General features: G+C 44.2%; 1 protein-coding gene across 1 annotated transcript; it reads left to right on the top strand.

Annotated features, from left to right (window-relative positions):
- Positions 1–547: 547 nt before the first annotated feature.
- Positions 548–14003, top strand: TBX22 (T-box transcription factor 22). Its single transcript, XM_084638401.1, has 8 exons — positions 548–900; positions 1642–1795; positions 2646–2747; positions 4398–4572; positions 5791–5955; positions 6810–6874; positions 7138–7223; positions 11917–14003. Exons 1-8 carry the CDS (start codon positions 735–737, stop codon positions 12525–12527), a joined length of 1524 nt encoding a protein of 507 aa, XP_084494527.1. The 5' UTR covers positions 548–734; the 3' UTR covers positions 12528–14003.
- Positions 14004–15562: the final 1559 nt, after the last annotated feature.

The following is a 15562-nucleotide window of genomic DNA, read 5'->3' as shown; positions in this document are numbered from 1 at the left end:
TAAAACCCCAAAAGACGTCGGTTTGCTTTAATAGCACCGTTTCGGTTTCCGAGGAGGGAGAGCAAGGCAGCTGAAGTGAATCACACACCTTGTGTCTTAATTGGGGTAGCAAAAGCCTAGAGAGATTTTTGCTGGTTCTGGTTAAACATTATTTGCACTTTTGTTGGAAAAGTGGCCCCTAGTGTGCAATTATGTCACATTTCTTTGGCTTTTACAATTGAATGCAGAACAGTAACCTCTTTGATTTATCCTAGACGGGGCAGACTCCCTCTTTTCCCCACTCCCTCCCTCCTTTTCTGTCTTTCCCCCTTGTTTTTTCTTTAGCCCTAGGAACTGTCACTCAATGTTTTTTACGCTCCCCACAGTTTCCAAAACAAACAGTGGTGCCTGCAGCCTTCTATTGATTCAGTTGGATGCAACAGTATCTCTCTCACGCGGCGGCTCCCCAATCGGAGCTGCTCCGTTTGCCAGTGAGGGCAGGTCTGTTCCCTAAAAATTCCTCCCCTTGCCAATCTCCTAGAACCACCAGGAGGAATAAATCGAGGGATTTAACCTGACGCGGGTGCCCGCATGCACGATGCGGAGACCGTGCGAAGGAAGGGGCTGTCAGGAGGAACATTACCGCTCCTGCCCGAGGGGGCTTTTCGCTCTCTTTTAGGATTTGGGGGATTTCCTCCCCATTTTTAAAGGATCAGGCTTGAAGTTCCGCTCGGGAGGATCCAATTTGCTCCGGGATGGCTCTAAGCTCCCGAGCTCACGCTTTCTCCGTTGAAGCCTTAGTGGGGAAATCCGCAAAGAGGAAACTGCAGGACTTCAGAGATGAGAAACAACAGCATCGCGTGGAGAAGGGAGAGGAGGAAGGGACCGGCTGCAGAGGGACCGGGAAAAGCCAGGGACCTGGTTAGTATCCCCCGTTTTTTCTCTTTAAATAACGTCTGACAGGAGAGGGCGCGGAGAGTCCTTGGTGGCTAAAGGCTTCCCGAACTCACGCAGTATCGGTTCCGCTCCTCAAACTCCGCAGCCCGTCCCGTCCCCCAGCCAGGTCACGGGGAGAGGCTGCGGGGAGCCTGAGATCCGCATACATGCAAAACAACAGCCATATATTAAAGAAACCTCCCGAGCTCTCTGTCTGAGGTGCGGGAGCTGAGCCGCATCCACCAGCTGTTTCCCCAGCCCGGCAGACCGGCCGGTTTCATAGAAAGAGACCGAAGAACCTGCCCAGGTGGTGCACGCCAAACTTCCTGATCGTTTGAATCAACTCCCCGAAGGCCCTGTCTCACCTGAGCCGGTTCCCGTTTCCTTTGCCCACCCGTAACTAGAGAAGCGAGCGCGGCCCTGGGCTCACCTTTGACACAGAAGGATTTGTGCCGGCCACGGAAAATAACCTTTGCTTTCCTTTCCCACCCCCGGGCCTTGATAATCTCCAGGCGCTCGCGGGGATGGTGAGTCTAGATTTTAGTAATCCGAAATATGCTGTATAATAGATTAGCTACTTCCACCTCGGATGCAGTCCGTATCCGGAGAGCCAGTGCCCAGGGTGGGGGCTCTGCAGGCTAATTCAGGGCCCGGGGGCATTTCGGTACATGTAAACTTGCTCTGAATAGGAACCGTGTAAATACTTCTCATTTCTGATCCTGGCAGAAAAGAGACCTAGAGCAGACACATCGGCTTCTTTCTCAGCGAGCGCCGAAAGCCGAGACGCGAAGGATGAGATCCACGTGGAACTGCAAGGCTCTGAACTCTGGAAAAGATTTCACGAGATCGGCACGGAAATGATTATTACCAAAGCCGGCAGGTATGGCAGAGCCAGGCACGCCTTGGGTGCTGTGTGGTTGTATATAAATCATGGGTGATAGCCACAGGGTGTCTTCTGGCCCAAGAAAAACCCAGGTTCTTAAATACATGTGTTGTGCTTTCGATTGCTCGTGCTAACGATTCAAAAACTACGGGCAGCTCTGGAGAGCGTTGTAAAATATGAAACTTTCACTGAATCCCTGCAGCAAATCCCTTTGTCAAAGATTTGGCAAGTGGACCAAAAGCAAACCATTCGGCAAGCGTTCAAAAAACGTGTAGTATGCATTTATGCATGTTAACTGGAATGGTAGCCTATACAATCTTCATACTTAATGTTCCAATATATCTCCTACAGACGATATATTTGGTGTATGTTTTCTCTTCAATATTTTAATCAACTCGAATCGTATTAATATCTATATGAACAACATTACAAAGGAGGGTATGTAACCTAATGTTAGAAACCACGATCAGTGGAATTCTGTTTTACTATAGCCATCATTTTTTCATGCATATACTTTAATATTTCCCATATAGTAGATCTTACGGCAACTCTTTATATACAGCTAAATGTAACTTCCTTGTCTCTGCGATCACCCACGCATAACAGATCGGTTCCCGCTCACGTTCTGTGTAGCGTTTTGTGCTAAGAGCGACAACCACCCAGAGGATTTCACCCCGAATATTTTCGGTACAATCCCGTTTCCCAGTCCCCGAAAGTGATTATTTAAAAAAAAAATAATCGTTGTCGACTTTTAAAGTGGGAGCTTTGTCCTGAAACTTTTTACTCCCGCCTTACAAGCTTCAAAAGGAAAGAGGGAAAATAACGGGCTCCTTTCTGCATCCTGCAGGAGAATGTTTCCCTCCGTCAGGGTGAAAGTGAAGGGTCTGGAGCCAGCGAACCAATATTACGTCGCCATTGACGTGGTCCCTGTGGACTCCAAAAGATACAGGTAAAAAAACGGATCCACGCAAATGCCGCGCTGCTTTTTACAGCGCAAACAAAGAAGCCTGCACCATGCCCATTCACTACAACAACTAGCTGATTACCCACGACAAGCAAAGGATCCCACAGTCCGCCGGCTATCGCTGCTGAGTGGGATCTGAAAACAACCGCCCCCCCCCCACACACACACTTGCAAATAGCGGAGCCCCCTCCCCACCTCATTGCGGGGAAACTCCCTAGCGCCCAGCCTCAGAGCGGCGGCTCTCCCACACTTGTGTCCTGCGTCAGTTTCACTCACGCGTTTCAAAGCGCGCCCCGCTGCCTCCCCGCGCAGCAAACTCACCCGGGAGTGTTTGCTCGCCTCGGGCATCTCTGCGCTTGACCTAGGCCTCTTGCAGCTCCGTAGGATGCCTCGCCTGTCGGTGTTCCCTTGACCATCTCTGCCCCGGGCGCGCCCCCCGCCCCTCCAGGGCAGGACAATGCGTCCAGTCCCCAGCCCCTAGGCAGGTTCCTTGTGGCCTGGAGCCCCCGAGGGTGCTGGGGGGAGGAGGGGAGCCAGCTCCGCGGGTCTGTGCGGCTTGCCCAGCAGTCACCGAATGACAGGGGGTGTCAAAGGGACACGGGGCAGGGGGTGATCGCCGCCCGGAGGGGACAGGCTCTGGTTTCCGAGTAACAAGGGCAATTTCGCTGGGGGTGGGTGGGTGGGTGTATGTGCAAAGATTACCGGTGTAAACCGGAGAGCGAGGTTCAGAGCCGGCCTTGCTTTGGGTGCAACAGCGAAATGACCCAACGACAGTCACAACAAGCAGCCTTGCCCAGGGCACCCCCAGAGCAATCAACCTGCAGGCACCGGGGGGCAATTAAACTAGAGCCCCCGGAGCTGTGTGCCGGCCGGCTGGAGGGGCTCCGGGCTCCCAGGGACTATCCCACTGCCCAGTAACAAGAGCTGAGAACGGGTTGGGAACCTAAGCTCAGGAAGGAAACTGGGGGGGGGGGGGGTTGTTTCTCACCTAACCCTCCCCGCCCCCCCAGGTGACGAGGCAGACAAAGCAGCGGGAGCAACTGGTAACTCCGATTGGTTGCTGTGGTGGTTGTTGTTGTCTTATGATTTGCAGCCCTTCAGAAACACATTTGTTTTAGCGGGCGCACGTGCGCACAGGGCTAGTGTCTGCGCAGGGCGGAGAGCCCGCGGGGGTCCCGCTTCTCCTTGCCAGGCTTATCCCCCCCCCCCTTCCCCACGCCGCCAGCCCTGGAGGGATGGGTGAGGCTGGGAGGCTGGGAGCCGAGCCAGCTGCAGGGTTTCCCTGTGCCGGGCCCACACGCATCCCTACAATGGCCCGGCTGGGCACAGCCTGGCTTGGGAAACAAGCGCCACCGCTGGGGAGCTGGGCCCGGAGCGGTGCACGGCCCCGGCCGGGGGCAGGCAGAGCGCTCGGGCTCCCCGGATCTCGGCGCAGATCGGCGGGCACTTGGAATAACGCAGAGCGGCGCAGATCGGTTTCCTCTGCGGCTGGCGTCCGGAAACAGGGGCCAGCCCCACCGAACGCCCTGGCCCTGCCGCGCCCCCTGGGGCGGGAGCCACAGGCCTCCCTCGGCCTGGCTCCCGGCCCGGGGTCCTGCTGTTGTCTGCTGACCCCGCTGTGCCCTCCCGTTGTAGGTATGTCTACCACAGCTCCCAGTGGATGGTGGCTGGGAACACAGACCACTCCTGTATAACGCCCAGGCTCTATATCCACCCGGATTCCCCCTGCTCCGGAGAGACCTGGATGAGGCAAATCATCAGCTTCGACAGGGTGAAACTCACCAACAATGAGATGGACGACAAAGGGCATGTAGGTGTGGATTTAGCCCGGTTCTCGTCCTGCAGGGGGAGGGAGGCGGGCAGGGGCAGTCCCCCGGGAGGCGGACACTCCCCCCGCCCCTTCAGCTCTTTTGGGGAGGGCCCCGGTGGATGCAGCCGCATTCCCGATCTACTCTCCCCCCTCTGCCATGCACAGCCCGGTTTGGTCCCGTGCTTGCACGGCCTGGGGACTGAGCTCCTAAACCAGGGCTGGAGAGAATCGTCACTTGCCCCTGGACGGGAAGAGGGGGGAAGGGGTGTATCCGGCCGCAGTGCCGGCTGTGGGGTGAACGCAGTTGAACAGTGTGTGTGTGTGTGGGGGGGGGGGCTTTCTTTCGCTGTCCCTGGGCCTCCTTGTCCCTTGGGGATCCCGCTTCCAGCCTGTGGCTGGATCCGGGGCACATGCTGCCAGGGGAAGCTGAGGAAAGAGAGACTGATCAGGAACCGCGCTGGGAGCTCCAGGCCCCTCCCTGGGACGAGGCCAAGACCCTAAAGACGCTACGCGTTTTTCAGGCGAGTCAGATGCCAGCCAGGGAAGCCCCACGCGGAATCAGTGTGTGTCCATAAGCACCAGCCTGAGTGAGACCCGTTATTCCAAGTGCCCAGCACCTCGCAGAGATCGGGACGGAGGGGTATAGGTGCACACAAGAGCCGCAACTTTACAGCCTGTCCACTGCAGTCATTCCTGCCAGAAAGCGCCTAAATCCTATGAAATATCCCGCACTCAGCTGCAATCTGTCCCTTTCTTCTTGAGTTAAACGAACTGGATTTTCGAGCCCACAGTTCCTATCCGGATGGGGGGGGGGTTGTCCCCCCCCCCCTCAAATATTGCATGAAGATTGGGAGAGCAGTTTGGGTCACCAGAGAGCCGAGCCGTTGATTTAAGCGGGGGGGAAGGTTTGCTGGTATTTGCAAAAGAAAACAAACGGGGCTTTAGGAAAGCAAAATGGACCACTCCCCCCCCCCACACACACACACTCCCCCCACACCCGAATCTTCCCAGAGGCGAACGCAAATTTGAGTTAACTAACGCGGTGTTTAGAGTCAGGACAGATTTCGAGGCAGTTGGTTCAGCTCGGAGAACGGGAGCAGGAGAGAACTACTTGGCTATTGCTAATGGGAGAAGCATTTCAGCCGGCCACAGGGCTTCTCTCGTCCCTTTCTGTGCAGAGGGGAAAGCTGCTCACCCTCTTTTCCTTGTAATTTACAGATTATCCTGCAGTCCATGCACAAATACAAACCGAGAGTGCACGTGATTCTGCAGGATTCCAGATTTGATCTGGCCCAGATCCAGTCTCTGCCAGCGGAAGGGGTTAAAACCTTTTCATTTAAGGAAACCGAATTCACCACTGTTACGGCTTATCAAAACCAACAGGTAAAGCGGCCCCGGGGAACAGGGAGAGCGCCCGAGCTTTCCTGCACGGCAGCCCGGCTCGGAGCTTCACCTTTGCTGGGTTCCCGGGAAACAGAACAGCAGCTGGAATCCTGGATTTTTAACTTTTTTTTTTTTTTTTTTACTAATTTTGAGCATGTTCCACAACACACGCTAGGATATATTACCGCCTGTTACTGCCTGCTCACGCGGGGCTGCTACTTTCACTAAGAAATCTCTGGAGACTTGCTCTCCCCCGGGCCTTGACTACAATAATAATATAATAAATACTAACTGTATTTAGAAAAGTCCTGATGCTGCGAGGTGCTGAGTCCTATTCCTATTAACTTCAGCACCTTGTAGGACCTGGCACTGCCCTCACAGACTGCCACAGCGCCAGGGGAGCTGGGCGATGCTTTATAATAAACAACGCGGTAAAGTGTTGTGGAAGTAGAATTAAAACATGTGCACAAAACTGCAGATAAAATAAATAGAAGGGAATCTTGTTTAGAAAATACCAAAGGGAAAGGAACTCAGTCTGTTTGAGATTAAGGAATCATCATCATCATCATCATCATAATTAATAAGTGCTGCTTTAAAGTGCATAGGGAGAGAGGGATATTTATAATAGAAACAACTGCAATATTGAGCTAAATCTTGCCCTTACATTCAATTGAAGTCAACAGGGCTATCTGTAGGATTCAGGAAAGCAGATTTTAATCTAAACAATATAATTCAATATAACAATCAGTGGAAGTGAGGGTACTATACCCCTCTTATATCATTTTAATCCTACTTTCACCTGGCCTTATTTACTCACTACAATTATTTGATTATTTTAATTTTTTAATCTGTAGATTACCAAACTGAAAATAGACAGGAATCCCTTTGCTAAAGGATTTCGAGACCCTGGGAGAAACAGGTAATTGTTATAAATTGTCAGCTACAACTTCTGTACATTCTCATGTGTGTAAAAAGATCTACGCTCTATTTCATACTACTTTTAATTTACGATTTGAAATGACTTTGTTAACTAACTGGAAAGAAAGAAAAGAGAGAAGGCTTTAGAATATTTATGCATTCTTTCTTTATGAAAGATATCTAGAAAGGCAGGAAGTCCGCAAATGTAATTCTCTGCAGGAGCCATATCCATTAAGTCACTGAATTCCACGTTCTACTTTATAGGGGAGTGCTGGATGGACTTTTGGAAACATATCCATGGAGGCCACCACTTACTCTGGATTTTAAGACCTTTGGTGCAGAAACCCAAGGTGAGTTTTGAATCTTCAAGTGGTTTCTAAGGTGTAAACAAAAGATTAAGTGTAAAACAGAAATAACCTAACTGTTGTGCATGTGTGAAATGACATGGAAATGACATGGAGATGTGGATGTGTGAAATTACATTAGGAGGATGCCATCCTGGGGGATGGCACTGTGATGAAAGGATTAGAATTCAAATTTACTGACTCAGTCCTTTCTTGCTGTTTATGCTTAATAACAACTATCTAGCATATTGTTTCTGTGAGCAAGACAATATTTTTATATTAACTCTTTATTAATTTTCAAATCAAATGACATTGAAGAATAAATAAATATCTGGAAAGAAGAAAAAGGACAAGAAAGTAACTATATTAAGTCACTAATAACAACAACTCATTTAGGGACAGCTACTTCAGGCCCTGATCCTGCAAAGAGCTGTGCCCAGGAGGATCCTTGCACCATTTCAGTGGGGCTCCATACAGGTGCAAAATCCTACCCTCCTGGAGCTTATTGTCCGTTTGAAGCCTTAAAGACCTTCTATCACATTATGTTTTATCTGTGACTAAAGGCAATCTTGAGATGCTTGAGTTAATGCCATCATATTTGAACATCTGGTGGTGGGCATTTTCAGTGAAGGACCCTTTGCTATAAAATTCATTCCCTCTGCTGGTCTAATACAGGCTGAGCCCTTGGGTGTGAAGTCTGTATTCTTTCCATGATAGTGTGTCAATTAGTTAATTATTTAGGACTATAATTAATGTATTTTAGCATTATGTATAAACTTAAAGATTTTGATAAGTTCATGTATTATATCTAAACATAAGAGTACATACAATAAAATAAATATTACACAGAGGAAGTGGGTAGATACCAAACAACATTCTGTAGACCTAACTCCATACCTTGTGCAAGGAAGACTCCTGTAGAAATCAATTTAAGGAGTATGAAACTTGCCCCAGGAACATTGTAGTAATGCTTTAATGTACACTAACCATTCAACTGTAGCTGAGAATACTGAAACAGGATTCACACCTATAACTTGTATGAAAAAATATTATTCAGCTGTTTTAGAGGGACATTTAGAATAGGTTTGTTATTTTGCTATCTTGTCACAAAATCCATAAATTTCTTGTGATTGTCCATTCCATTCTAGAAAATTATCTTGAAATAGGATCATAATAATATTTAATGATATTTTCTATGGTTTGCTACTCTTCTTTTTTGGATAAACAAAATCCAATGTTTAAATAGTAAAGAAGATGATACAATATCTAGAAATTATCAATAATAGGACATTTAACTGCTGCAAAATTGCAAATAAGTGTTGCAAGATTTTTCAAATAATAATTATCTCCACTGAGACGAAGGTTTCTAACCATCAGAGGAGTGAAGTTCTGGAACAGCCTTCCAAGGGAAGCAGTGGGGGCAAAAGACCTATCTTGCTTCAAGATTAAACTCGATAAGTTTATGGAGGAGATGGTATGATGGAATAACATGATTTTGGCAATTAATTGATCTTTAACTGTTCATGATAAATAAGCCCAATGGCCTGTGATGGGATGTTAGATGGGGTGGGATCTGAGTTACTACAGGGAATTCTTTCCTGGGTATCTGGCTGGTGAATCTTGCCCACATGCTCAGGGTTCAGCTGATCACCATATTTGGGGTCGGAAAGGAATTTTCCTCCAGGGCAGATTGGAAGAGGCCCAGGGGGTTTTTCGCCTTCCTCTGTAGCATGGGGCACGGGTCACTTGCTGGAGGATTTTCTGCACCTTGAAGTCTTTAAACCATGATTTGAGGACTTCAGTAGCTCAGACATAGGTTAGGGGTTTTTCAGAAGTGGGTGGGTGAGCTTCTGTGGCCTGCGTTGTGCAGGAGGTCAGACTAGATGATCATAATGGTCCCTTCTGATCTTAATACCTATGAGTCTATGAGAAGTTATTTGTTTGGCACCCAATCCTGCAGAATTTACACAGGAAAAATGTCCACTGGAAGTTTTGCTTGAAGAATGCGTGCTTGTAGAGCCAGATGAAAAATTGTAGACTCTACCATTGGAAAGCACTTTAAAAAAAAAGCTATGCTTACCAATTTAACACAGCCATTAACCTTAGAAAAAATGTGAAGATTTCTGTATTGTGGCATGTACATCCCATGTTATCTCAAAACGTGAATAGTTCCTATTTTATAAGATCAAGAAGTCAAGATACATAGACATAGAGGCTACACACATAAATACTGTATAGAATTAATGATGGTGTGGGATGTTATAAAAGGTTTATTATTAGAGAAAAGGTTGAAAACACACATCCTAAGGGCTTAAAACCTAGAAGGCAAATGATTTATTTTAAAAATCTCATGATTTTTTTAAGACAATTTCATGATCTTTTGGGGTCCAACTGACTTTTGAACACTGCGAATACGGATATCCCTTCACTTATATGATATGGGCACACACACATATATTGTGATACATGTACGCACAACTTGGTCTAAATACCCATTGTATTCAATGGGAATAAGATCAGGTCTAAATATTTGTACGGCAAAGAAAGCTAAGTGACCCATGAAAAGTTTTTTAGTGACTTGTTGCAGTGATTTGCTATGCTCTACTTGCATTTCTGAAACACCGACAATGTGTCCATTAGCTACTCCGAAACAGGACTTGGATTTTTTTTGTTAATAATTTAATTTAATAATTTCAGAACATGACAAGGCCATCTAGACTAAACATGCCTACATAGACCCATCTGAACTGTAGAGCAGCTTACGGATGGGCAAGAACTTTCACATTCCAAAAGTTAACAGACCTGCCAAGGAATGGTGCACAACTGATATTGACACACAGAGAGCGTAGACTAAATGAATACTGTAGATGCTGAAAAATTCTCAGCAACAATCTATTTACAGTACCTAATAAAAATGCTTAACCAGATTTGCAGTATTATTTTATTCATTTCTCACCCCACAAAATCCAAAGATCTATTGGAAACCACTTTATGTACATTTTAAGGAGCATTTTAAGTTTATGATAATATTCTACACACTGTCCACTACTTAGCCACATAGGGACTACTTTTGCAAGTTGAGATAATGATCTTGCCATCACAAATGTGATCTTACATTGCTTAAGTTGCCTCTTAAACACTATAATATTAGTGAGAATTAGGGAGAAGGAGGAGAATAGGTCCTTTCTGTTGCCTGCTCCCTCTCCCATTGAAATCAATATTAAAACAGCAATTGACATCAGTGTGAAAAAGATGAAGCCCTTAATGTGCAAAAATATGCCATCATTCCTGCAAATACATACATGATATGGTCTGCAGTTAATCTGAGAACAAGAATAGTTTCTACATTGCATCACTTCTTAAACCTTCACATTGTATCAATCTCATATACTGACAGCAAAAAGTATAGAATATCAAAAGATTCCTAATAGACCATTACACATAAAACCTGACCAGATCGTGTCTTGCGTACATGATTTTGAATTATAGTGTAAATGAAGAAAGATCCTAAACATGTCAGAACCATTTTACAAGTGTGACAAAAAGCAAGTGGGGATATTTTGTTTTTTTCCATGCCAGCATTAATACATATAAATAAATGAGAAAAAAGTAGACCCAAATTTTGTGATATAAGGTGCAATGGAGCTGTGCTAATACATCTGCAGGAGAAGAATGGGGCTTTTAAATGATGCCATCTTAAAACAGTGTCTGCTTAGTAACAGGAATACACATTGCTCTGCAATGTTTCACTGTCAAAGCAACCATCTCTCCTTAGCTTTTACCCTTGAACTTACATAGGAGGAGCTGAAAACTTGTGCTGAACAATGGCGTTACACACCAGTAACCTAATAAATATAAAATAAGTGGATGTTGTTTTTCTAATAAATTTATGAAAGCAATCATTAATCCACTTCAGAAAATAGGTTGTTAAATTGAAAAGAATGTTTAAAGTTGTTTGAGAAACGGTGATTAAAGGTGTCTTATAAACTGCAGTGGAAACTAAATAAAATGAGTCAATTCCTGTGATCGGGGTCCAAGGCAAAATTTCCATTAATGCTGAATAAGAAGTATTTCTATTGTTATATGCAAGGAAAACCCCTGGAAATCAGGAGGAAAATAGAGCACCTTAAACATGACACTGTTTGTTTATAAACAGAAGAAGGGAATTGATTATACATAGAGGCCTGATTCAACAAGGTATTTAAGCATGTGTGTGAGTTTCAGCACCTAAGAAGTTATAATCAAGTTATTGGGACAAAAAAAGAGAAATGTTAATGATATAACAAGATATGATCAATATACAGAATGTTGCTTAATATTGTTAATTCTGTACTAAGACATGTACCTATACATGTCAAGACAATGTAATTTAATGTCTTATTGTAAATGACCCAAATATCAATAAATAAAATTTTTCCCCATTCCTGCCTCAAAAAAGTTTATGTGAGTAGTCACATACTTACACACACACGCATGACTACCTTGCTGCACTGGGGCCTAGATAACAAAGATATGATGCATAATTTATGGATGGATCTGGCCATAGTCTTGCTTGCAGAATTCCCTTTGGAGTCAGTAGATATTTAGATGAAAATGATAGCAGGCTACATTGACTTCAGTGTGGTCAGGATTCCACCCATAATTCTTATTCGTTAACATCCAGTAGCATCATTTTGACTACTTTTGCTTTTATTTTTAGATGGGAGTTCTGGTTCTTCACCTACGACCTCAAGTGGTGGGACGCCATCTCCTCTGAACTCCTTGCTTTCTCCATCTTGCTCACCTCCTACGTTTCACTTGTCAGCAAGCAACATTGGAGGGTCATGCCCTGAAACATATCTACATAATCTCAATTTGCCCCTTTACTACAAGATTTGTCCGACAAGCCTTTTGAGACAACAGTCACTTGTATTTCCAAGCCACGAAAAACTAGGAGGCACCAATCCACATGTTTTACCCCACTTCATGGTGGATGTGCCTATGCTATCTTCCCTTGGTATAACAAATCTGAAAAATGGTAAATCTGAAGACTTAACTGGGCAGTGTCTACAAGTACCCAATTCTGCTAATCAAATGTTGTATGGACTACATGCACCTGGAAACATTTTCCCATCAAGTCCCATTGCTCGGGAAGCACTTAATTGTTCTTTACATTCTCCATATGGCTTGTATGGTTATAACTTTTCTATGCCATCTAGACTGATGAACGCAACAAGCCATTTCAAAGTGAATGACAGCATTCCGACTTCTTTTAGAGATGGCAGATGTAATCATTCTAACTGGCACTCAGCAATTAACCATTGCCTCTAATGGAACTATAGAACATTTCTAACGCAGTGACATGTAAGCAAGTCTTTTCTTCAATCATTCCCAAAGGTTTGCTGATTATTGTATATAAAGTGCTTCATAATCCAGGAGTGACCTGCCTAGATATTTAACATTTCATGTGCAACTAGGTTGTAAAAAATGTTCTGAGCATGGGGGACAACAAGATAGCCAACAACAGAGAGATGCCTTTTGGTAAGAGTTATTTATGTAATGTTCACAGGATAGGTGCAAACTTTACATTCACCTTTTTAATATTTGCACTCTGCAGCAGGAATGAACCTCAGTGTTAAGGAGAAACTAAGTATAATAAATGTGCAGTACTTTAAACATTATTTTCATGAAACTCTTTATCTAGCTTCCTCTTCAGTTACCTTGAAGGTGAAGGGCTAGCTTCTGCTCACCTTACTTGAGTTGTCCTACTTATGTTAATGGGACTATCTGAGGCCCTGATTTAGCAAACCATCCCTATTCAGCTATGTGCTTAAGCCCATGCTTGAGACCTATTGATTTTATGGGGCATACTTAGAGCGAAGCAAGCATCTTGCTGACTCAGGACCTGAATGAACCAGCTTAGCAGGATGTGGTCCCAAATCTAAACATTAGATGTTGAAGGAAGCAAAGACTGACCAAACGTCCAAGGGCTTGATTATTCCTGGCCTCGAGTGGTGGGGAAAGGGTGTCTGATGAGAGGAGGGTACAAAGAGCCTTCCTGACCCTGTGCCCCTACACAGCACAGTCTGCTCATTATGCTTTCCTAAGGACTCCGCTAGATAATGCTGAAAGTGGCACTAGCCTGTCCCAAAGTGGGCAGGGAGGACAGGGCAGGGCCATGTCTGCCTTCACTTTGGCCAGCTGGTCCCCATAAGGGGAGCTCAGGAAGCAGATCTCAGAGCTCCAGGAAACATTGAGCCTAAGTGAGACAAAACTCTTCCTGAAGCACTTGCTGGGGCAGTGCTCATCTGCATCTCCTCCAACCCCTTGGGGCATGAAGGAAAATAGGAATTGCCAGACTGGATCAGACCCAGGGCCCATCTAGTCCATTATCTTCTCTCTAACAGGGGCCAGCATCAGGTGCTGCAGAGAAAGGTATAAAAACCCTACAGCAGGCAGATATGGGGTAATCTGACCGCCATAGAGATCTCATACTGATCCCTAAGAGCTAGCGACTGACAAACTCTGAAGCATGAGGTTTTAATTCCCTCCCAATTTTTTTGTTAGCATGAACTGTTCTAACTCTGGATAGTCTTGTTACCCATGTAAATATTCTCCACCCTGCAAGGGCACAATATAATGCTAACAGTTATCCACAATTGGAGGCATGCTGTTTATTTTTCTTTACTTGATGTATGTTCAGACCCTTCCTGAAGTCAGTTGATTTGTACGTCTAACTTGATATATAATAGACATTTGCAGAGAATATTTGACAGGAATTAGCCACGTTGTGGAATTAAAATGAGAGAGAGAGAGAATCCTGAATTTACAAACATAAAAATGAAAAGGAGTACTTGTGGCACTTAGAGACTAACCAATTTATTTGAGCATAAGCTTTCATGAGCTACAGCTCACTTCATCGGATGAGCTGTAGCTCACGAAAGCTTATACTCAAATAAATTGGTTAGTCTCTAAGGTGCCACAAGTACTCCTGTTCTTTTTGTGGATACAGACTAACACGGCTGCTACTCTGAAACATAAAAATGGTACTACATTGCAAATACACGTGGATTTAAGAATGAAAAGTTATTGGCAAAATTCTATTTTTACTCTCATTCATAAATTGTCGTGAAACTAGCCCAAAACAGGAGCTGTTTAAATAACACAGTTTAAAGATTTACTGTCACAGGACTTTGTTAAAATGAAATTGCATTCCGGAGATTGGTAGCCTTAACTTTTCCTGCTGGTAGAGCTGCCTGTGACCTATTCACAAAACTCTCATATATATCAATAAGAGATGAGTACTTAGGGTATACATAACTCTGTTAAATTGATATCAAAACAGTTAGTAATATTGCAAAAAGGAGAATATCTGCGTTCTAATGTTATTTTTTTAGCAATGTCTAGGGTTTTTTTTTAATTAAAAGTGAAACATTGCAACAAAGCACTGTTTATAACCAAATGTCTTACAACCACCTTCACGCACAATGGGACAATTCCTGGCTGCTTTACTCATGTGAGTAGTTCCATTGAAGACAATGGACCAGATTTTGCACATTGGTATCACAGAGATCAGAATCTTGGTTCATCAGGAGTGCTCACGAGAATAACAGGAGCAAGACATGGTCCTAAAACTTGAATATATTACTGGGGGAGCAGGAGGAGGATCTTCTAGATAAGTCATTTTTTTCTGGGTGGATGCAAATGGTAAATCCCAAATTCCACAATAACAGTAGTGATTAAATAAAATATTACAATTATGATAGATTTGAAGTTGTGGACCAAAACTGGTATTTTTCCACTTAAAAGAATAGATTGAAACCTAAGCTATAAATTTTTGGCATAGATGACTTTATGAAAAAGTATCATTTAAATCTGGATCAAATAAATTATATCTTTATTTCCTAGAGCTGAGCGAACAATTTATTTGACAAAATCACCCTCTTTTTCCATTCACAGAATGTATGATGTAAACAGAATATGATTTTCTCAAATGTATTTCTTATTTGATTAACTCTTCTCCACTTTTTTTTTTAAACTTTTAAAATTAGCAATCTAACATTTGAGTTGTATTGTTTAGTTACAATCATTCTTATAAGTCATGTTATATTGTTTATGGTTCCTGATTGGATATGGATAATTGAAGTTCCTGTTGTGAATACAAATGGAAAACAAATTTAAAATGAAGTTTTTCATAAGCAGGCAAGCATAACTTTTGTGTTCTTGAGCATTCCAGGAAAACCCAATCATGCAATTATTTGCAGAGAGCAAAAAAGAGAATGCAAACATCACTAAACAATTGTTTAAAATGAATATTTATAGAACATTTCTGTTGTGCTCATGCAGCTCTATGTGCTGGTGCAATT

Source organism: Lepidochelys olivacea (assembly GCF_965140295.1).
Source record: "Lepidochelys olivacea isolate rLepOli2 genome assembly, chromosome: 9".
NCBI classification, from domain to species: Eukaryota; Metazoa; Chordata; order Testudines; family Cheloniidae; genus Lepidochelys; species Lepidochelys olivacea.
The sequence above is the reverse complement of the archived record's forward strand: the minus strand, read 5'-3'. Positions and strand labels throughout refer to the sequence as shown.

Bases quoted from the DNA above. Each gene is read 5' to 3' on its own strand.
- TBX22 (XM_084638401.1), top strand. From the start codon at position 735: ATGGCTCTAAGCTCCCGAGCTCACGCTTTCTCCGTTGAAGCCTTAGTG. The intron at 4,573-5,790 runs GTAGGTGTGGAT...TGTAATTTACAG, and splicing joins AGATGGACGACAAAGGGCAT to ATTATCCTGCAGTCCATGCA. The intron at 7,224-11,916 runs GTGAGTTTTGAA...TTTTATTTTTAG, and splicing joins CTTTGGTGCAGAAACCCAAG to ATGGGAGTTCTGGTTCTTCA.